Source organism: Vanessa tameamea, chromosome 15, assembly GCF_037043105.1.
Source record: "Vanessa tameamea isolate UH-Manoa-2023 chromosome 15, ilVanTame1 primary haplotype, whole genome shotgun sequence".
NCBI lineage: Eukaryota > Metazoa > Arthropoda > Insecta > Lepidoptera > Nymphalidae > Vanessa > Vanessa tameamea.
In genome coordinates this window covers 5,551,442-5,573,450 of record NC_087323.1, presented here as the reverse complement: position 1 = coordinate 5,573,450, position 22,009 = coordinate 5,551,442, and the positions used below count along the sequence as shown (strand labels likewise).

General features: G+C 30.5%; 2 protein-coding genes across 2 annotated transcripts; one reads left to right on the top strand and one right to left on the bottom strand.

The window, feature by feature from the left end:
- The first annotated feature begins 811 nt into the window (after window positions 1-811).
- LOC113399077 (actin-histidine N-methyltransferase) lies at window positions 812-21,563 on the top strand. Its single transcript, XM_026638111.2, has 9 exons — window positions 812-1,293; window positions 1,377-1,598; window positions 2,089-2,177; window positions 2,255-2,394; window positions 15,833-15,941; window positions 17,698-17,825; window positions 19,853-20,052; window positions 20,652-20,817; window positions 21,204-21,563. Exons 1-9 carry the CDS (start codon window positions 990-992, stop codon window positions 21,307-21,309), a joined length of 1,464 nt encoding a protein of 487 aa, XP_026493896.1. The 5' UTR covers window positions 812-989; the 3' UTR covers window positions 21,310-21,563.
- LOC113399064 (uncharacterized) lies at window positions 2,481-10,857 on the bottom strand. Its single transcript, XM_026638091.2, has 5 exons — window positions 10,265-10,857; window positions 6,148-6,867; window positions 4,212-5,541; window positions 3,363-3,935; window positions 2,481-3,286 (listed from the first exon to the last, which is right to left on the bottom strand). The coding sequence occupies exons 1-5, from the start codon at window positions 10,412-10,414 to the stop codon at window positions 2,781-2,783; spliced, it is 3,279 nt and encodes a 1,092-aa protein (XP_026493876.2). The 5' UTR covers window positions 10,415-10,857; the 3' UTR covers window positions 2,481-2,780.
- Window positions 21,564-22,009: the final 446 nt, after the last annotated feature.

Genomic DNA, 22,009 nt, shown 5'->3' with positions numbered 1-22,009 from the left:
AATTATCTTTTTCGCGAAAAAATCTAATACTTTTATTCGACATCATGTTTTAAGGTTATTTTTGAATGAAGCGTAATTGTTGCAACATATTTATTATACATTCTGTTATAACAATCTTAAACATTATTTGTCAAGGTCATCAATGAAAAATGTTTATGATACTCATAAATTAAATATACTAGATATTCCATATTTTAGAAATATATGAAACTAAACTGAGTTTACGATTTTACAAATCAAATGTATTTAGAAAATGTATATATTTTTAAACTTCACATACAAATGATAATTAAACAATCATGAATGGCATAGTCATACAGTTTAAGTACTTATATGCATACTTATTAATATAAAAGATTTCGTGCAGTTTATTTTTCTTTTTCAATCGAGTTTTTGACAAGTCTTACTACTTGGTGGTAGGGGCTTTGTGCAAGCACGTCTGTGTAGATACCACCCAATCATCAGATATTCTACCGCCAAATAACAGTAATCTGTATTGATGTGTTCCGGTTAGAAGGGTGAGTGAACCAGTGTAATCACAGGCACAAGGGACATAACATGTTAGTTCCCGAGTTTGGTGCCGCATAGGTGATGTAAGGAATGGTTAATATTTCTTACAGCGCCTTTGTCTATGGGCGGTGGTGACCGCTTACCTTCAGGTGGCCCATATGCTCGTCAACCATTCAATTCCATAAAAAAAAAAATACTTCGCCATCGAAATCTCCAAAGAAATGTTTGCTCGAATGATCATTCGAATTATTTACTTCGATTAGATTAGTTCATCTCTAAGCATTAATGTCAGACCGAGACCGTAGACGTCAGTTGTCAACGTCTCATTGTTGACGTAGTGTCATTTTTCATAGAAACATTTACTTACTATTTTTAGTTTAATTCGTTTTCCCACGTTTTCAATTCAGATTTATTCACTTTGCTGAAATTATAATATATATCTAATAATAGTGAAGTAGTGAATTAAATAACTAATAATAATGGGTCGAAAATTGCAATCTAAACAAATGTCGAAAAAGCGAAATCAAAAGGAAGGAAATAAATTTATTCAACAAAAGCGAAAAGAACTTTCGAATTTAGTTGATAAAGTACTTAAATTAACAAGCATATTTCAAGCTACGGGTACTGTAACCAAGAGTTGGGAGCATCATTTACAAATAGAAGCAATAATCAAGGAAATTATTAATATTGAAGCACCATTGACAAAAAATGAACAAAGCCAGAGAAAATTATATTTAGAAAAGTATGTCAGATGGTTACACGATAATGGAGCGCAATTCGATGGTAATTATTACAATCACGAATATTTATAGCGGCACAATCAAGAATATTTCTTGATTATTTAAAATGATATCCATTTCTTTTAGGTGTTGATATATGCGATTTTGATGGCTATGAACTTGGTTTGAAAGCAACCAAAGAATTTACAGAAGGATCTCTAATATTGACTGTGCCACATAAAGTCATTATGAGTGAAAGGGATGCAAGGGATTCAGACCTTTCTACGTTCATCAAAATTGATCCTCTTCTTCAAAATATGCCAAATATTACTTTAGCTTTGTTTTTACTTCTTGAAAAGAGTAACCCAGGTAATATTAATCACATTACATAAACTACTATTAATGCAAAACTTACTACTGTTAATGCAAAATGTTGTATCTAAAAATTAAGTTCTAACTGTAACATGCAATTATTATAAATTCATTATTGGAACTTCAGAATTAAAGTGAAAGGAAGTATTTATGTGAAATAGTATTGTATTACGAATAAAGATAAACAAAAGACATGTTACTAGAACATAATATAGTAGAACTCGCAAATCCCCTAGAATATGTAAAAATGGGGTTTTACTCCTATAATTGGAAAAAAAAAAATTCTAAAAAAAAACTCCAAATGAAAAATTGATCTAAAAGTAAGATAGTAAATATTTTATAATGATATTGAATTTTAGTTTTTCACTTAAAGATTAAGCTTCTATTAATTCTAAAATTTCAAATAAAGTAAAAATTACTTTAAAATTTGGAATACTGGTGAAGGTGATGATTACTCATACTGATATATGCATTAATATTATTTCAGACTCATTTTGGAAACCATATATAGACTTTTTACCAGAGAAATATTCTACAGTGCTGTATTTTACATCGGAAGAATTGGCTGAGCTTCGGGTACTGTAATCACAAGTATTAAATCATAATTATATGTAAAATTGATAATTTATTATAATTTCTTCTATTATTTTCAGCCTTCACCTGTTCTTGAATCATCATTAAAATTGTACAATAGTATTGCGAGGCAATATGCTTATTTTTATAATAAAATTCATACTTTGGATGTACCAGTTCTACATAATTTAAAAGAAATATTTACTTTCGAAAACTACAGGTAAGAGGTAGAATATGAAATTATTTTAATTTTTCTTTATGTACTATTTGATATATTTAACATATACTTTAGAATAATTAAAACAATTTTCTTCTTTAAATTTTATTAGTTAAACTTCAAAACTTACATCAATTATCTTAAAATTAAAGACAATTGCACTTGCCACATAATACTGAAGTCTAGTTAAAATTATATATAATATACTAAGAAACATGTATATCAAGTAATAATAATTTAATTTTAATGACCAAATAGTTCTAAAAGTTATTTTAAGCACAGATATTAATGTAACTTTAACTGTTGTCAGGTCACTAGTAAAAAAATTTAATAAATATTAAGAATTATGTTTAAATTCAGTCTAAACATTAACTAAAATTCTGCTAAATCTATTGAAACGGCTTTCTTAAAGTGTCCCACATATATTCAGGTGATTCACTCCTAGCACGAGTATCAATTGAATCAATAGCATATACGTTTGAAGAAATCATAGGACTCTTACTACGAGTACTGCTATTGATTTTGTGACCTTTTCGATTTTCAAAAATAGGAGTTGGTACGCACTCTTCTTCTTTAGCATGTTTCTTTTGGATCATTTTATTTTGTTGCTTCCATTTGAGAATAGCATATGTTAGTAAAAAGAGAATGAGAACTAATCCAATTATACTTGCTGTAGCTACCGTTACTGATTTGGTATTATTAGAAACTGTATTTGTTGCACTAGGTGTTTGTGTTAATTCAACATTTTCGAATAATTTCATTTCTAATAATTCATCAGATGTTATTCGGCTATCAAAGTCTTTCAATTTTTGTATATCTTCTAATACTGTTAAGCTGTCAACATCAATTTCATTTTCCAAATTATTCTTTTTCAATGTCTCAGTAATAGTCAGATCTGAAATTTAATATTTTTTTAATTAATACTCAAATACTTATTTATCATTAATATACTATGCATTGTTTTCACTTACCATCTTTTGAATGTTTATTTACTCCAAGATTTTCGTTTTGATGACTCTGTTGCATTAGAGTTATCAAGTCATTCCATGTTATTAAATCTTTTTCAGAGTTTAATAGACGACCTTCTCTCGTCGCTTCGTGATTCGAAACATCACCATCATCTGAATTGGTTTCAAATACTTTTTTCCTTTCATCATACAGACTTTGTCCTTCACTATCTATTCGACTAAAATTTTTAAACAGCGATATGATACCCATATTTTCCCCGTTTTCATTGACATTGTTACCGAAATCCATCACTACTGGAATGTTTAAATTGTTTGTTGCATTTAGATTGGGTTCAAAAGTCGTAGTTTTAGGATCATATGAATTTGCTTCTAACAGAGCTCTAAGAGGATATGTTTCCTTTGAAATCGGTTCTATAAGCGACTTCGACAAAAATGGTTCTGGCGGATTAGGTTCTTTTGATGTATTGTGAAATATATCTGCCAAATGTACATGACTAGAGCCCCTTTCTCTATGTTCCACTAACTCTCTCAAAGTCATATTCCTCTCTTTAAGTATTTTTGAAAGTCTTGCACTAGCTGTAATGAATATTTAAAAATGTATTAACAATGTAAAATTAATATTTCATATAACATTATCATACAAATAATTATAATTTAATTTTCGTATTTAAAAACCTCTGGTCATAAAATGTATGCCATATGTAAGAAACATTACATGTGTAAATAATTGACAAGTGAATGCAAAAAGTTCAGTATGAAATTTTAAAAGTAGTACTTATTTAATTAATAATTGTAAATTCTAAAATTTCATATTTAACTCTACCATTTTTACAGTCTGAACCAAGTACTTACCAAGATTATCACTGAGAATTTCATCTATTTCATATTTAGCAGTTTCTCCAGTAGTGGCTGGAGCTTGCGTTGTTGATATCGTTAATCTATGGTTTCTTTGGGGTATTCTTGTAGATTTAGTAATGTCGTTCATAGTATTTGAAGCTTCAGTAGTCATGAAATCCTCTAAAGTTGAAAAATCGTCTTCCTGGTCAGAATTTGTCGTTCTTGTCTGTGTTTTAGAAATAAACTCATTAGCTGAAATATAATTGGCTGTACCATAAATATTTTTTAATCCTTGATCAGCTGGTTCCTTGCGGTGGTGGTTTAATTCAGGTGATTCAGTAATTGAAAACTTTTGCTTAAGACGTTTCCTTTTTAATCTATTGCTGAAAGCTTGCCTTCTCAATTCGGAGGAATTGACTAGAGGTCGTAGTGTAGGTACAATTACAGGGTTTTCAGTAACTATGACTTTATCTTCATTATAATCTTGATTTACAACTGTCGTTGGCGAAGGCGTTTCTGTTTTGAAATTTAATCCTTTAGTGTCAGCGGATTCTAAACTTTCAGTTTTTTCATTGTCAGTAAAAAATGATATTTCTGTATTTATAAATGCATCAGAAGGATTAGTAGTAGTTTCGAATATTTGTTCTGTGGTTGTTTCTTCAGGTGTAAAAGTGGTGGTAGTCAATTTCACAACAATATTAGAATTATTTTCTATAATTTTAATATTAGGCTCTGTCATAATTTGACCTCTCCTCGTCATTGCAGGCAATACATCTTTCCATTCTTTTGACTTTGTTAAAGTTTTACTGTTTTTGTATTTTAATGACGTTAGCGTAATTAAATCTCGACTTAACTGTCCTTTATAAGTATTGTTTATTGCTGGTCTCATTCGTAATTTTCTTCGAACACCTATGGGGAATCGACGTCGTAATAAGGATTTTGTAGTACTCTCTACTAATAACGTTTCTGAATTTTCAGAACTTTCTGTATTACTAAAAGTAGCACTTTCAGTATTGGTGGAGCAATCAGTAGTTGTTTCTATATTTTCTTTAACTTCAGGGCTTACGTTATATAATGTTTTTTCTTGATCTTCTGACTCCGATATCTTTTCAGCTGGATCTACAGATTTTATATTACTGTTCACAAACATAGTTTGACTTTTAATTGAACTTGCGTCTTGGCCATCAATTACATCTTTTCGTTGTAGAACAGATATTGCTTTTTCTTTACCATGAAGTAAATCGGCTAAAGATAAATTGTTTTGTTGTAATATTTCGCTTAAACTTTTTCCATTTGATTTCCTAAGAATGTCCTTTAGTGTATAAGGATCTAATGGTCCGCTTTCCTGAAAATATATAGAGTACTTTTTTAAGTCAATATATATAATATTTATTTTTTATAAATTTTTGTATATCCAAGAAAAATAAAACAAGTTTTAACACTATATCTATTTTACTACAAAAATTAGAAAAATGTTATAAGAAAAAAATAAGTTATCAAAGAATGACTTCTGTGAAATATTAAACATACAAGGTTAGAAAAATGAAAACAAAAGTTAGTAGTGGTCAAAAAATATGTAAAAAAATTTAGGAGGTTAAAATTTAGCTACGAATACAGTGTTAGCAAATTTAATTTAATTACTAAAACTTGTTGTACCACTAGATCTTCTTCATACAGGGAATAGTAAGATCCTTTCAAGTTGTTCTCTTGCCCACTGATATTTAATGTCGTTCCAAGAATCATCGAAATAATCCTATGCTATATTTTTAATATTATATAATTATATTGTGACAAGTTCCTTAATATATCTTAAGGTTATTTTGATTAATTATATCACAATGTAAATAAAGTTTGTAAAATATTTTAAAATGTAAATCTTTTTGTATTATACATATAATTATTATTTTTAAAAGTTTTATAGATAAATTAAAGACAGGAAAGGGTTTTTTACCTTTGGTATTTCCACATTGTTATCTACAGTACTTAATTTCTCTATATTTTTTTCATTCGTTGCTTTTAAAGTCGTGTTTGGTTTTGCGGCTTTCATAAAGTTTACCGAACGCGGTCCATCTTTTTGTAAAATGGCTTCATATTTAAAATTATTTTTTATATGATTTATTTGAGTTGTTACTTCAACAAATTGCGCTTCACTTTGATCATCAATCTCTATATTAGACTCGATTTTTTCATTCTCATCCCTGTCCTCATTACGACTATCGTCTATACTGCTATCAATTCGAGTTTCTTTTTCGTGTAAAATTTCCTCACTACTATCAGGTTGCTCGACTGGTTTAAATCCATTAAATTCGCTTAATTCTGGCCAAGTTTCTAGCGGTGGCCTTTTTCTTCTTTGACCGCGTCTTCGTAATGGCCTTTCTAGTCCTTCGTCGGTCCAATGAGTAGGTCGATTACGATCCTTAGAATCTTGATAGTCAGCTTTTTTTCGGCGTCTTCTTGGCATTTCTATCACGTCTTCTTGATGAGCTTGAGATGTGTCTCGATAAGAGGTACCTTCTTGTGGTGTAATATCTTCTAAAGATTGTTGCGGACGTCGCTTCCGTTTACGTCTTCTTCGTCTCATTGGTTGATTAGAACCTTCATCATCCCAATTTCCTTGGTTAACTGTCGATAGTGGTGTCGTTTCTGGTTCTACTTCTATAGCCCTCCATGACTGAAATGTAAGGCAAACATTTAATTATACTTTATTATTATAAAACTTAACAAGTTAAATTTCTTGTTATTTTTCTAATCAGATGTTTCATAAAGAGACAGCCCATTGCAACGCTACATGCTCTACATATTGTACACATTGTTTGCTAATTGTTAAAAAAAATATCCGCTAAATGCTTGTAAAAGTGACAATACGTTACTCACAACACAGCGAAAGGATTTGCTTCATATAATAAACAAATTCAATGTTGTTTGTTTCCCGTCTTTCTAGAACGGTTGTTAACAGTACACGATCATATTTGATAAGTATCAACTAGCAAAACTAGCAAAATATTACGGAAATTTCTTGTAATATTTCTGGAACTATCAAGCTATGCCTGGTATTTAACGAATCGTTAAAGTATAATTTCAATATTATTTTAATCAAACAGTTTTGTATTACGAGTAACGAACCTTTAAAGTCATTCTTATACGACACATGCGACTTACAAATTAACAAAACACTTTATAGGTACGATTTATCCCTCGTAAAAAATTCTACCATCCGCAAGCAAACGATAAACGGATATTAAAGCATAAGATAAAAAATATTTTTTTTACTTGTTTGAACTTGATTAGAATATATTAGTGGCATGTTAAATTATCAACATTTCAACAGATATGCGTAACGCCCATATCTGCTGACATAACCAATAGTCATTAAAAAAGATCAATTGAAAAATAATAAACTATGTCAATTACAAGTTGACCGCAGACTCGACAGTCACCAATTGAACATCACACCGATTATCTCACCGACGAAAGTGGTTACAAAACAGATGTCATAATGCTCGAGGAAAGTCGAAAGCGAACATACCGGTTTTCAGTCGACTAGTGCTTGTTTAGTAAATTTTATGCCAATAAACATAATACCGATACTTTTCCGGTTTCGTAAACGATTTGAAGTTCCGCGTTTTGTTGTTCTCAGAATAAAAAAGTATAAACTATTAATATTTATCTAAAGTGTATTGATTTATAAACTAATAGGAATAGAATAGGAAATTATAAACATTTTATGTTTAATGAATGCGGAGTTCGCACTGTATTTTATTGTTTTTCATATCCCATGAATAAAATTTCTATCGTAAGTAACGGTCTGTAATGTGTACATGCTCTTTGCCCAACATTACTACACATATATATAATAAATGCTGGGCAATTAACTCCTCTTCTCTTAACAAGAATAGAAAGAGGTTATTCCACCATGCTGTTCCAATGCCCGTTATGGATATATGTACATTTATATGATACATGTAGCAGAATTTCATCTGATCTATACAAGTTTTCTCGCGATTTTTTTCTTTACTGCCTATCAGGGCTCGATTATAATAATTAATCTCTCGCTCGAATCTCACAATCTAGATTAAGAAACAAATTACCAATCATTGTAATTGAAATGATAAATATATTTAATACATATAAATAGCAGTTTAAATTTTAAATTTGTTGCAACTTCAGAAGGTAGCTTGATTAAAAATTTATTTCGATATAAAAAAATACTACTCATGGAGTACCTTTTTACCGTTATAATATAGACAAGTATAATTACAAAAATAACGATTCATACGTATATTTTTTCCTATCATATTAAAAAAATGTATGTTTTAGTTACTAACATTTGTAAACCTATAAAGATTTCAATGTATTAAATGAGCATTATCTCAAGATATGACATTAAAGCAAGTAATCAAATTTTCAAATTTCCACTCAAATCGCGAAAATGTAGATAGGTCTACATGGCTCTTGTGCTGAGGTTAAGTTCATAAATTAATTACTGTCAAACCCAACAACTCCACCTATGCTTTAAAAGGAACCAGTATCTGATACTACAACCAGTTTTAAGATTGTCCTAGTTTTCCTTATATATATTATTGCCCTGCTTTTAGCCTATTTAAAAGGCAGGTTAATTTTTCATATATTACGCGATATTGTTACTGTGAACGGATTTTATGATTTTTTTTCTTTTTTAATCAAATTTATATTCATATTTTAATGATTTCATTTTAAGAAAACGAGACTATTTGATACTATCTATACCTAATAAATTATTTTTGGGAATCGGGAAATCTCCAAAAATTACAAATTAGGTATTGTAAATATTCAAATAACAATAATTGTATACCAATAATCCTTATAAATTTTTCTTAAATGCAATGGTTGGCAATTTGTTTCTTTAGTTTAATGTAAAGAAGTAAATATAATTTAACAGAATGCAAGCTTAAATAAAATTAAACACAAACATTCTGATCGAAAATATTATAAAAATAATATATTATTTAAAATGAACTTTCAAACTGAAATTACATTATCCATTCAATTTAAATGTCATTGGTGTTTAGCTCTATGTTGTTTATGCTCTTGTAGAGTTGAGAGAGTTTCGTATTAACCATGTAATTTCCCTACCGTCTTGTATTTGCGGATAAAATTGTAGATTGTTTTCTTAAGATACCGGAACTATAAAATATACAGTTACGTAATTTCACTTAAACAAACATTTTCGAAAGTTTCACGGCTAATCTGTTTACAAAACCATTAAACCAAGAAAATGTCGATGCTTAAAAAGACTTCAAAGTACAAATTATATTTTCCATTGTTAACTAGTGTGGTTTGTTTTAGGATTTTTGTATTACCTTTTAAAATCTCAAACACGATTATTGAAGTCGAACTTTGTAGAAACTAAGATCGACTCCGGTTTCACATTGAAGTATTCATCAAACGTGAGTTTTATTTAGTGACATATATAGTATATAAAAAGTGAAGAAAGTCAGTCGTTTTACAAATTCCCGCTAAATTCGATGTGATTTATGGACTAATTGCATGATATCTTGCGTGTCATTTCAAGTATTAGTAATAAATCAAAAACATACGTCATACGTTCTTTCTAAAGATAACTATATACTTTAAATCAACCACAGCAGAACTATACGGGTATCTTTCGGCATTCCTAACCCAATTGACGTTGTTAAAGCCTTCATCCCATCATGCATGCTTAAATTAGGTCTCTTTTAATCACCCAATCCAAAATTAATTCGTATTAGTAACGGTTGCAATAGTTACTAACACACACAGCCGTATTAATCGGTAGAAATATAGATAGTTTTTTCTTTTAAAATATTATTTTTATTGAAACAACGACAAATAATACCCTTTACTATCGCATTTATTTGTACTTCGTCTAATGGCTGAAAATTGACAAAAATCATTAGAAAATTTAAGAATAAATATGGAAATTTGTGTGTCATTTCAATTTTTTCTATCGAAACCACTTGAATTTGTTAATGTCCCAAACTATAAAAGAAAATCGGTTGACAGCGGTTCGCTTTTTATGTATCGATCAAATAGATAATACTCAAATTTACCTGGTCGTAGTTCGTTGGAGCTAAATCCAAGACTCTAGGTCTTATCAGTCTGTAGTTTTGTTCGTAGTTTTCTTCGGCAGAGTGCACGATAATCACCAAAGCGGCTAACGTACTTAACAAGGGCATCGTAACCTTCCAAATACAACCCATATTACACTAGCAAACAAAATCTAATAAGAACGTCTCCGCACGATCAAGGTACACAGAGCTATTACACTTCACGACAATAATATTTAATATATTTATATACAAATAACTACAAACACTTGTAATTTATGTACGAAAATTAAAGGGAAGAAATCACAGAAGGAAGAAAAAGAGATAACGTAAAAAGTTCTTATCGTTTACACTCATGCACTAGAATAGTCTTAGACAGCACACGTTTAATCGAACTTTTAATTCGACATAATTTATTTGTAAACACTCCGATAAGGCTCGGTGGCTTGGAGCCAATTATGTTACTGGTTGATTAGTGGTGATAAATGCAAGATTTCTCGTGCGAGTTTCCCCCTTTTTTTTAAATTTCGAACGTGAAAGTGACTCGACACGTTCGCGCGCGACAGTACGGTGCGTAAGAGTGGCGATCAAGCTTCATCGTCTTTGAAGAACTCGAAACCGTACTTTACGCGCTTATTGTTTTGAAAGAATTGTTTTCAAATCTGACGAATAGGGTTTAATAACGTACTGCTCTATAACTGTTTATAAATAATTAATTAATAAGCCAATGAACAAAAAAAATAAACATTACTATTTAATTATTTTTAAACAGTGGTTTATTTGATTGAAACACATTTTTTTGTAGATTCGTTATATTTGATTAGATAGAGGAGTACAATACTTTTCTTTATGTAACTGTTTTCTAATTCAAATATATTTTTAATGTTTTATTTTAAAACATGACTTAGCTTAATAATGAATTGCATAATGAGAGAAACAGATGAGCTACGATTTTTTATATAATATTTTATAAGTCTTGAAATGATAATAACATTTCAAATATGACGTTTTGATAATTTTCTTATCAGCATAAATAAATAATTTAATATATTAAATTCTTTTATATGTTTGTTTGGATAGGTTAGACAATAAACACATGCCAAAAGACCAGTGAACAAGCATAATCACAGGCACATGGGACATAACGTCATAGTTCCCAAGGTTGGTAGCGCATTGATGTTTTAAGGAATTGCTAAGATTTTTTCGTCACCAATAGATATAGGCGATGTTGACCACTACCTATCAATTTTTTTTTTTTTTTAATATACGGCGGACGATCCTCAAAACCTATACAATATTCATAGGGTAGTAAAAGTTAGAATTTAATTTCTACATAGGTATGCATTATCATTGTTTTTATTAACGGATCATTTTAAAGGGTATTTTTTATTAAGATTTACTATGGAGGTAGACCATAAATACGCCCATAATAATTAAATGTTATTGTGTTGCCAAAGAACAAATATATATTTTTTAATTATTTGAAGTAGTATGACGCAAACGTAGGGGTTTATAACAGCTAAAAACCATCAATTTTTTTAACCTGTGGTTAAAAAAAAATGATTGACCCACAAGTTATTTTTAAATAGACCAGAATACGTCGTATCGTTTGTGAAACTCCGTTATGGAAGTAATCTAGGTATATATCATAAAAGATTACGATGTAATTTCCATTCGCGAAGATGCTGATCACTGATCATACTATTATGTATGTGAAACGGAATGTGCGCACGCGCCGCCTCCCATGCGGAATGCTCGTCGTCTAGAATTATCATTATTCGCGAATCTATAATTAAATAATGATATATCACTATAGTTTTTATATATTCTTAACTCTCATTCGTTTGCGATATTTATTCTAGTATTCGAATTTTCTATTTCTTTTTATAAAAATGTAAGGTTTTGTTCGATACCATACTAAGTCGAGTGTGAGAATTTTTAATGAAGACAATATACATATATCAAGCTGCGTTCTTTATATAAATAATAACTACGATGTATTTTCCTCTATGCTCCTATTACGTTTAAAATGTTTTCAGGTTAGTTGAATCACATCGATAGAACAACGGACACGGGAGATTGTTTATAAAATATATTTCTTATGCTAAACAATTATTACGAAACCTTTCGATCAACTTCCGAGGTGCCGGGACGATAACAACCTGACAATTACAATTTTCACGTTCGCCTGCTCCCTGCTGTTTCTCTTAAACAATTTTCGCGAGATATTTCTTTGTATATACTTACCGTCATCTTAGCGCTTATTTACATTCAAGACTGAAGTGAACTTATAGGAAAGCGGGTTCAAATCGTGTAGTCGCATATCCTGCTTATGTTATTTCAACTGTTTAGTTTATGTTTAATATGCGACGAACTTACTGGCTCAGGAATTAAATAAAAAAGCGTAAAGTAGTTGTGTATTTGTTGCATAATAGAATATAATAATAATTATGATTTATTGGTGCAAAAGTAAATATTACAAAAGAAGCTTATATATATGAGTTTACAAAATAAGTATGACTATTGTTAAGTATACTATTAGATAAGTACTCTATTTACATGTGGTACACTTTAAAAAGAGTCAAACTTATTATCCTTTATGGGTTATTTACATAACCTGTGTTAAGGATAAAGATGAAATATATCTTTAAATCAACTTGTTGTTTGTTTTGTTACTTACTAAATAGGCGTTCATATAATAAATAATTCGAACGATCATTTCCATGTAAAAGGTTACACGTGAGGTTTACTTAAATTATAATTATTTTTTATTAAAAAATAATTTTAAGTTAAGTCAATGTATGTTTTCCACTGCTGGACTATGAATCAGTTTAAGGAGAAAGTTAAGAGCGTATTTTACTACGCCGCTCCGATGCGGATTGGTGGATACATATGTGACAGATTTTTATCCAACACATGCAGGTTTCCTCACGACGATTTCCTTCGCAGTTAAACACGAGATGAATTATAAACACAAGAAAATTCAGGGTCATGCTCGGGTATAAACCCACAATCTTTGGTTAAGATTCGTGTGTTTTAAACACAAACAACAATATGAATGCTCTTGTAACTAAAAACATTAATTGTAAGCCTTTATGTTGCTAGTGAGAATCACGTACTTTCTTTAAAAACACAACGAATGTTCATTAACTTCTTAATGTGGTTCGTATCGAAGTCACTGCGCCTAATGATCAGTTTCTTGATACAAACAACCATGTATTAAATAGTGAAAGAAAAATGTATTGCTATATTAGTTACTCGGTTTTTATTACGTATTATAACCTCTCGTAATGAGATCCACACTCGATCTCATCTGAATCGCCGTTACAGGTCATTGTTTGCATAATTTCTCACACTCTTACTTTTCTGAGTAAACTACAGCACTACATCACATAATGTCGAATAAGAGAGCATGTACACTTATTTTACTTTTTAATGTAACTATTTTTATATCGTTAAATACATCATTATATCAAAATCAGTATAATATTTACTAATATATTAAAGGCGTAAGTAATTCTGTCTGTTTGATATGCTTACACGGCTATATCACTTAACCAAATTCGATAAAATTTGGTACGAAGCAAGCTTGAACAACATTGAAGGACACACGACTTTTTTAAACTTAAAACTTATGACCGCAACCGTAACACACGGGCGAAACCGCGAACCAAAATTAGTGTGTAATTATATGTAACATGCATATGTATTTGTTTGATATAAACACTACTAATAGCAAGAAATAAAAGACACTTACCAACATTTTATGTTGTTAGTGTCATCTTAAGTTCAAATCAACGCCGAACCAGCTTTAAACACAAACTTATTGTTGAATACTCAGCGCTTTTATAATACAAGGAAATAACATTCATAGTAATTTAATAAAAAGTAACAAAACTCAACACAAAGAATATGTTATAAGTTCTTTTTACTTTGATTACACCTGAGTTTTAATTGGAATTTGGAAGATTAGGTTTATGTTGCAGACTCGATTACAATTTAAGACGACCGTATTGTTCAAGTGTGTAGCACACTTAGTGAGATCGCTTTTATAACAAAACCATCTTATGGCGTCATTAGTGTTCTATCACATTTGTGACAAAGTTTAAAACTTAAGTTTTAACATTTAATCCGCAAAGTGTCACTTATGTTTACTCGGGTAGGCTAGCTAGTAACGTATAAATATACAACCATACATATATATATATATATATATAATAATTACCGTCTGGGTAGCTCATTATAAATCACATATTTACTTCCAAATAGCAATACTTGTGAGGCATTGTAACTAGGATCATACAATCTTATTTCCAAAGGTTGGAGCATTGAAAATACAAGATAAGATTAAAGTGACTTTATGGGTGGTGGTGACCATTTTGCACCAGTTGGCAGTCTGCCTGCTTATAAATGAACAACATAAAAATGAAATAAAAAAACAGCTTTGTCTCAGCTTCAATAATGCCAAGTTAAATGTCTACGTGAATTCCCTTGAAAATGTTCATGATGAAACTTAATACTAAAGTGGAATTTGTTATTCAAATACCGAGTTTCCTATTATTATACAAATTAAATATGCAAAGAATTTCTAACCACATTCAATTTGATGTTGGAGATAAATTGTTAATAGTCTTATGTAATACTTTATGAATCAATTTTCTATAATGTTATGTGATGTTAATCGTATAAAGAATTGTATTTAACGGTCTACTTATCAGCGGAAATTATACCGGCTGTTATATAATGTATATAAGAAAGAGTCAACCTCGTTGGGTTAGTGGCTGGCTTAAAAGATTGCAGATCCACGAGCCCTAGGTGTACCCGACGAATCGTACCAGTATACATTTTTGAGGTTTTATTCCGCGGATATCACGTCTTTACGTGCTTATTTACTTTAATCTCGCGCCTGAACTCTTATGGCTCGTGTCGTATTTGCCGTCCCGTCGGATTATGAGAAGGGACTTGTATACGCACACATACTGGTCTAGTCTTCTTGGCAATTAATTTTTATAATACTGGCTTATATGTTATGTTAAATGTAAATTATATGTTTGAAAAAAATAATAATAATTGTCAGTTTTAATTTAAAGTTCTTTGTTTAAATTTACTACAAGTTCATATCCCTTTAACACACCTTCTTACGTAACCACAGAGCAGTATGTAAGAGTATTTCCTTGAGAAAAGTAAAAGTTAGAAGAAACCCACAATAGTTTATTGTTTTGTTTACCTAACAAGCTCTCTTTTGTGTTAATCATCTAAAGACGAACTCTATTATATTCTTGAGGAAATGTTTGTTCAAATCTTTTATCTTTTCATAATGTTAACACACTTATGCATTACGCACATCTGCTTAAGTGAATGTCATCTAAGTTATCTTTTAAAGATCAATTGTTTTTATTTATTACCTTATTTATACAAAATAGAACATTTTTACTTCTATGACTTGGCGAAACGTAACAATGTGTCAATTTTGTAGATTAGAATAATTTATTGATAATTATTATAAGTCTCATTTATATTATGTTATATATACATTGTTATCCATCATTACAGTTGTAATTAATCCGACAGGTGGGCGGTGTCTACGGTCATGACGAGACTGAATAATATTCAACTTGAAGATCGACCCACTACAGCCTTTATACCTCTTTGGGACATGTGCAATCATGAACATGGGAAGGTACATTTTTTTTAAATTATAATATACAGGTGTAAAAGAAAAAACAATTGAAAATTATAAATTCCAAATTATCGATCGAGTAAAATAAAATGATTTAAAAGTAAAATATTTTTTTTAAATACGGCAAGAAATAAATAGAGCACTTATTGACGAAAAAAAAAATTTACAAGGTTAAATTAAATTTAACGATTTAACGTAAATTATATTTTAAAAAAGCAGTAGTTACTAATTTCCACCGATGTAAATGTTTTCCATAAATTACGCAGGTACGCTTACTAACTCCAGTTACTAGTCCACACTTTCTATACTTATGTATACTAATTAATTGCAAAAAAAACTGTCTGTCTGTTGCTCTTTCACGTCCAAGCCACTGAACCGAATTTGATAAAATTTGGTATGAAACAAGCTTGAACTCCAAGGAAGGACATAGGCTTTTTTATACCTAATACCAGACGACCTAAAACGCGAGCGAGACCGCAAGCTACAACTAGTCGCCTACACAATTTTTCCAACTGCATACCATGCAGAGAAGGCCCAGTGGTTGGACCTCTTCTTAATCGATGATTTTGGGTTTAAGCCCGGCATTATATTACTACCGACGCTTGGATGGCAATTATTTATTATTATATATTTTTTTAGAAATCCCAGTTTCGTAGATTTATGTCCTGCTAACTTGTATAATAAAATCTACATATTATTATTTTACTATGTTAAAATTGATTTAAAAAAACTTCATAAAATGTTTACTTTATAAAATATACTAATAGCATTGAAGAATTTCGATTCATAAAAAAAAAATAACAATTGAACGTTCTTTAAGACATTTAAATCGTCGTAACTTAACAATTTGATTTACGGTTGATAATTACATTTAATTGATGTTTTTTTCTTATAATTCAACGCAATATTTATATTATAAATGTGAAAGTAAGTTTGTCTATCATACCTACTTTCACATTTTGACGCATCAATCTCCGCTGAGCATCTTTATTTTTATTTTATTTTATTTTTTTTTAATCAGTAGTCTGCATGCAAGGTACACTGACAACTAAACAGGATTTATCATATATGTTTTTAAATTAAGAACCTAAAGGCAAGGGTATCATGTAGGTAATTTATGATTAAAGGCTCAATAAAACAGCAAATTTTTGGCCAAATATATATTTATCGATATCTATTGCTTACAATTTATAATTATAAAACTTTAACAAAACGATAGTGGCCTGTATTACCCACCCAGTTTAATTTCAATTATGATAATTCTAGAATTTAAATACGCCTCTGATCGTATTATTGTGATAATCAATATATAGGTAGTATTCAAACTTTTGACAATTTCATTATTCTTGTGAGCTTTAACGCTGCAAGTCTCAAGGTTTAGGATTCAGATCGCGGTTTGTTCATGTGAAATATTACTGAGTCTTTCTATCAATGAAATATCAGCAGCAGCCCGAAGGTTATAAGTTGACAGTGTTGCCTTACTTTCGAAAACCGCGTGATGCCGTCTATCCTGCTCCTGAACTCTCGCCAGTCGTATCAGATTACCACTGTAACATTGGATTTTAAATGTGTGTGTGAAACAGAGAGAGACAGAGAACATCCGAGTTTAAGCTACTTGGGTCTCGGAAATTGCTCAGGATCATCATCATCAGTAATGATACCGATTAATACCAACATACAATTTTAATTGTAGTAGTTTCGTTTTCGCTAGTATACTAGTAATAGTTGTGATAAAATTACATTTGTAACATTACAGATAACGACCGATTACAACAAGGAGTTGAATCGTGGCGAGTGCTACGCACTGCGCGACTTCCAGCCTGACGATCAAATCTTCATATTTTACGGAGCGAGACCGAACGCCGACCTGTTCCTTCACAATGGGTTAATATTATTGCTTTTTTATATTTGCATTAATTTGGATTTTATCTCGTTTGTAATAGTCTTTGAATTCGTTTAATAGTAAATAACTAACTGTAATTCGTGGTTGTCATAAATGATTTCTGCGAGTAACGAAGGAGAACTCTTTTTAATTTGTTAGTTCAGCTTCGTGCTATTCGTCTATAGATAGGTGTAGATATAGGTAGATATATAGATAGATATAGATATAGATGTTCGTCAAGATATATAAGGCTAGGTAGGAAATTAAAGCTTGAAAGGGCTGTGTAATTACAGATGCAAGGTTTTCTTAGTCCTTGTAGTTGGCGGGGCATTAGATGCATGCAATAATTAATATTTCTAAAAATACCTACAGCTACCGGGTCGCCTATTCATCCGTTTGCCTTCCTATCCTAAATGAAGAAAAAACGCTAAAGATATCTATTCTGTTACGAATTGTATGGACATTTATTATGTTTACAAATTCAATATTTCATTTTGTGATGATCCTGATCAATTTTTATTAAAGACAATGCCCGATTAAATAGAAAAAGTATAAACACGGTCCACAGAAGATATTATATCACGTTAAGTGTATCCGTTTATAAAACAATTGCTTGTTTAACAAATCATACAATTGCTAAGTAAACAAAAAACATAAATCAACCAACGTAAACAACATTTATTACGTAACGCACGTGTTGTATAAGTGTGAGTTACGCGCGGTTACGTCAAAACGTGCAAAAAAATTCGGATCAATTATATGCGGGCAGAGTTAAACGGAGTGTGTATAATTAAGTCATTATGATCTGAAAAATGCTCGGCTTAAACGTTTTGTAGCGCAATTCAACTTTTTTATCTGTAAACCTCTTTTCTTTTTAATTTTATATCTTTATTTTCATTTGTTTTATCTTCCTCATGATATAGTTTGGTTCGTGATGAGGTGCAATTTAATAGTAAATTATTTTGTACGATCGTAATCGGATATTAAGAAATCTATTTATATGCAAGTATATAATACACTTATTTGGATATGGTTGCCATAATTGTACGCTTCACTTATTTATTTATCTTTGTGGTTTACAATAAAAGTATAAAGTATTACACTCAATAGAATGAACAGTATTAGTATATAAAAAAATCAAACGCTGTTAAAAAGGAATTTCATAAGCAGAAACAGTCTTTACACAACTATCTCCTGTTATGGAGGTTTGGAGCTGCTTGACTGAGTCAGCGCATAGATATTTCACTATAGGTTGAAATATACAGGCAGACTTCCACTGTATAGGTTTTACTAACGATGAATTTCTCATCGGAATGTACGAGATGAATTTAATAATGTTCTTATTTGAACGTTTTTAAAGTATTTCAAGATCTATTTTTTTCGCTTTTGAATAAATAATATCTTATTTAGATTGATGTGCTCATTGTTCCATATTTAAAAAAAATAATTATGTAATAGATATGTGGACGGGAAGATGGACAACCTAATGGTAACTGGTCACCACCGCCCATAGACATTGGCGATGTAGAAAATAATAACCATTCCTTTATTTTATTAATTATTAAAATTATAATTTAAAATTAAATAACATCATATAAACTAATATTTTGCATTGAGTCCGAAATGTTTGAAATGTGTTTTGAATCTTTTAAATTTAATAATTACTTAAACGTATTATAGATAAACTGTTTTTTGTAACTTTTTAATTTATATGGGTAATACGAACAGCTGCTAGTTACAGCAAATTTCACGTTAAAAATAAATTATTTGATTGATGCCTACTGCGGGACATTTTATGGCTTAAAGGTTAATTAAGATTGTATTAAAATTTTTTTATAACAAAATATTTTTAGAATCTTTATATTACTAAATCATAATTATCACCCCCAGGGGCCTCTTTATCCCACTGTTGAGTTAAGGTATCTCGTTCCGAAAGCCATCTGCCCCGGTCATGTGCCAATCTGGTTCAAATTCAACCCGCGACATTCCTTAAAACAATAATTTACAGCATTTGTCTTCTTTTTTTCAGATTTGTCTATCCGCAAAATCAACACGACAGCCTGTCACTCGCACTTGGCGTCAGCTCCGGTGATCCTCTTCGAGAGGCAAAGTTGGGCCTCCTAACGAAACTTGGTCTCGCTGGAATAACGCACTATAACTTGTATAAAACCTCGAATCCAATAAGCGCAGAGCTACTAGCGTTTATAAGGATATTTAACATGAATCAAGGTGGGTTTGAATTAGATACGTTTATTCCAGAAATCTTTTTATTTTGTAATAGTTGTCGCCAGCGCCCTGGCTCTCGATTAAGGGGTGATTTAGGTGTTAGATATAAAAAATCTATGTTCTTCCTTTGGGTTCAAGCTTAATTCATTCCAGATTTCTTCAAAATCGGTGCAGTGGTTTGGCCGTGAAGGAGCAACAGATAGACTTTCTCTTTTGTAATATTAGTATCTATAGATCGAAAAATTGTATGTTAATTACTTGATGTTTTACATTTTTGTATGCACGTGGGGTCCATTAATAGTGAAGTGATTGTTGACTTTATTAACTTTCCATGTTGAAGAATATAGAGTGCATGTAAATATCAGAAATCATTGTTTAGATAAATTTTGTATGTTTTCAAGCAAGAGATTATTTTACGATTTGAATGAATACCTGCCTAACACAGGTAAAATTTGTAAAAAAAAACTACTCTTACACAATATCTTGAGCACAATAAATAACCAATTAAATTAAATTTACCAAAAATTTATAAGTAAAATTCTTTAAAGGTATGTATCAAATGTAAATGAATAAATCGTATATTTTTCACGTTTGAATTCCAGAGGAGCTGACGGAGTGGTCGGCGCAGAGCGTGCCGGGCGAGCTGGTGTCGGCGGGCGGCGCCGGCGCGGCCGTGGACGCGCGCGCCTACGCCTACCTGCTCACGCGCTGCCGCCTCGTCCGAGCCGCGTATAAGGACGCCGGGGACGCCGATACCTCCTTGCATAGGTACATATATTTATTTCGATTCTAAAAACTTATTATACGTCGTCCCCTGCATAGATCGCTATTGTAATAGACTATATTCCAACTACTTTGTGTTACGCCCCCTAAAAAAGGTCATCAATGTTCTGCGCCTAATCTCATTCCTTCCATTAATCCCGTAGTCCATTGTTACATAGATACATTACCTGTGGTTTAAATTCTTATATTTATGTAAGATGTTTGACGTTAAAGCGTAAACTCCTAAAAAAATGGATATTTCTATTTGTTAAATTAAATTAAATTTGAAAAAGACTGAGACTTTAGCTCAGAGCTTAAGCTTTAGTATAGTAATATAAATTCCATTGCTTTGATTTATTTTGTATTTTTATTTTTGTGTTTATTTTTTACAGGAATAATATAAAACTACTAAAGAAATGTGAAGTACAAATATTAGATAATGCCATAGAGTACTTAAGGAATGTTTTAGAAAAACTTCCCACCGCTGAGAAACCTTAAATATATAATCATAAATCAATTATAATTTGAACCTTATTATAATCGAGGTAAGGTCGACTTTGTACAAGTTTAATTTAACTACGAACAAATCATGACAGTATTGCAATATTTTTACATGTTTTATACATCCTTTGTTATTATTTATTTAAGTAATTTCTTTACAACGAATTTTGAATTCATGTTTGTTTTTATGTGTGATGTGATTTGATTTCTTTGAAAGCGTGTATTTTAAATAAATATATTGTTTCGTAAAAGGGTTTTTCATTTAAAATAAAAAAAAAAAGTTGCTTAAAATCTTAATTTATATAAATTCTTAAAATAGTATTTACAATTTGTTCTCGTGGCGTCCTATATCTAGTGTTAAATATAACTTAATGATATAAATTAAATTACCTATATAATATTTTTTACGGACACATTACAGTTATCACAATGTTGAGGATAAATAAGGAGGCAAAAAGGAGGAGATGCATTTTCTTCGATAAAAATACAAATCCTCACAATTTGTCATTTAAAAAGTTTCATATCAATATATATTTAATAATTGAATTTCCAAACAATGACACTTTCCAAATCTCCGTCGTCACCGAGTCTGAAATATGTCGGTCTGTCGCACCCATCATGTAAAACCACATTCGAATTTGTTAAAACTAAAAGCATGAACTCCAAGCACACATAAAATACATATAAATAATTGTTT

Excerpts from the sequence above, each read along its gene's own strand:
- LOC113399077 (XM_026638111.2), top strand. The coding sequence starts at position 990 with ATGGGTCGAAAATTGCAATCTAAACAAATGTCGAAAAAGCGAAATCAA. Across the intron at positions 2,178-2,254 it reads AAGAATTGGCTGAGCTTCGG|CCTTCACCTGTTCTTGAATC; the intron begins GTACTGTAATCA and ends TATTATTTTCAG. Across the intron at positions 20,053-20,651 it reads GATATTTAACATGAATCAAG|AGGAGCTGACGGAGTGGTCG; the intron begins GTGGGTTTGAAT and ends TTTGAATTCCAG.
- LOC113399064 (XM_026638091.2), bottom strand. The coding sequence starts at position 10,414 with ATGGGTTGTATTTGGAAGGTTACGATGCCCTTGTTAAGTACGTTAGCC. Across the intron at positions 5,542-6,147 it reads ACAATGTGGAAATACCAAAG|GAAAGCGGACCATTAGATCC; the intron begins GTAAAAAACCCT and ends ATATATTTTCAG. Across the intron at positions 3,287-3,362 it reads AAATAAACATTCAAAAGATG|ATCTGACTATTACTGAGACA; the intron begins GTAAGTGAAAAC and ends ATTAAATTTCAG.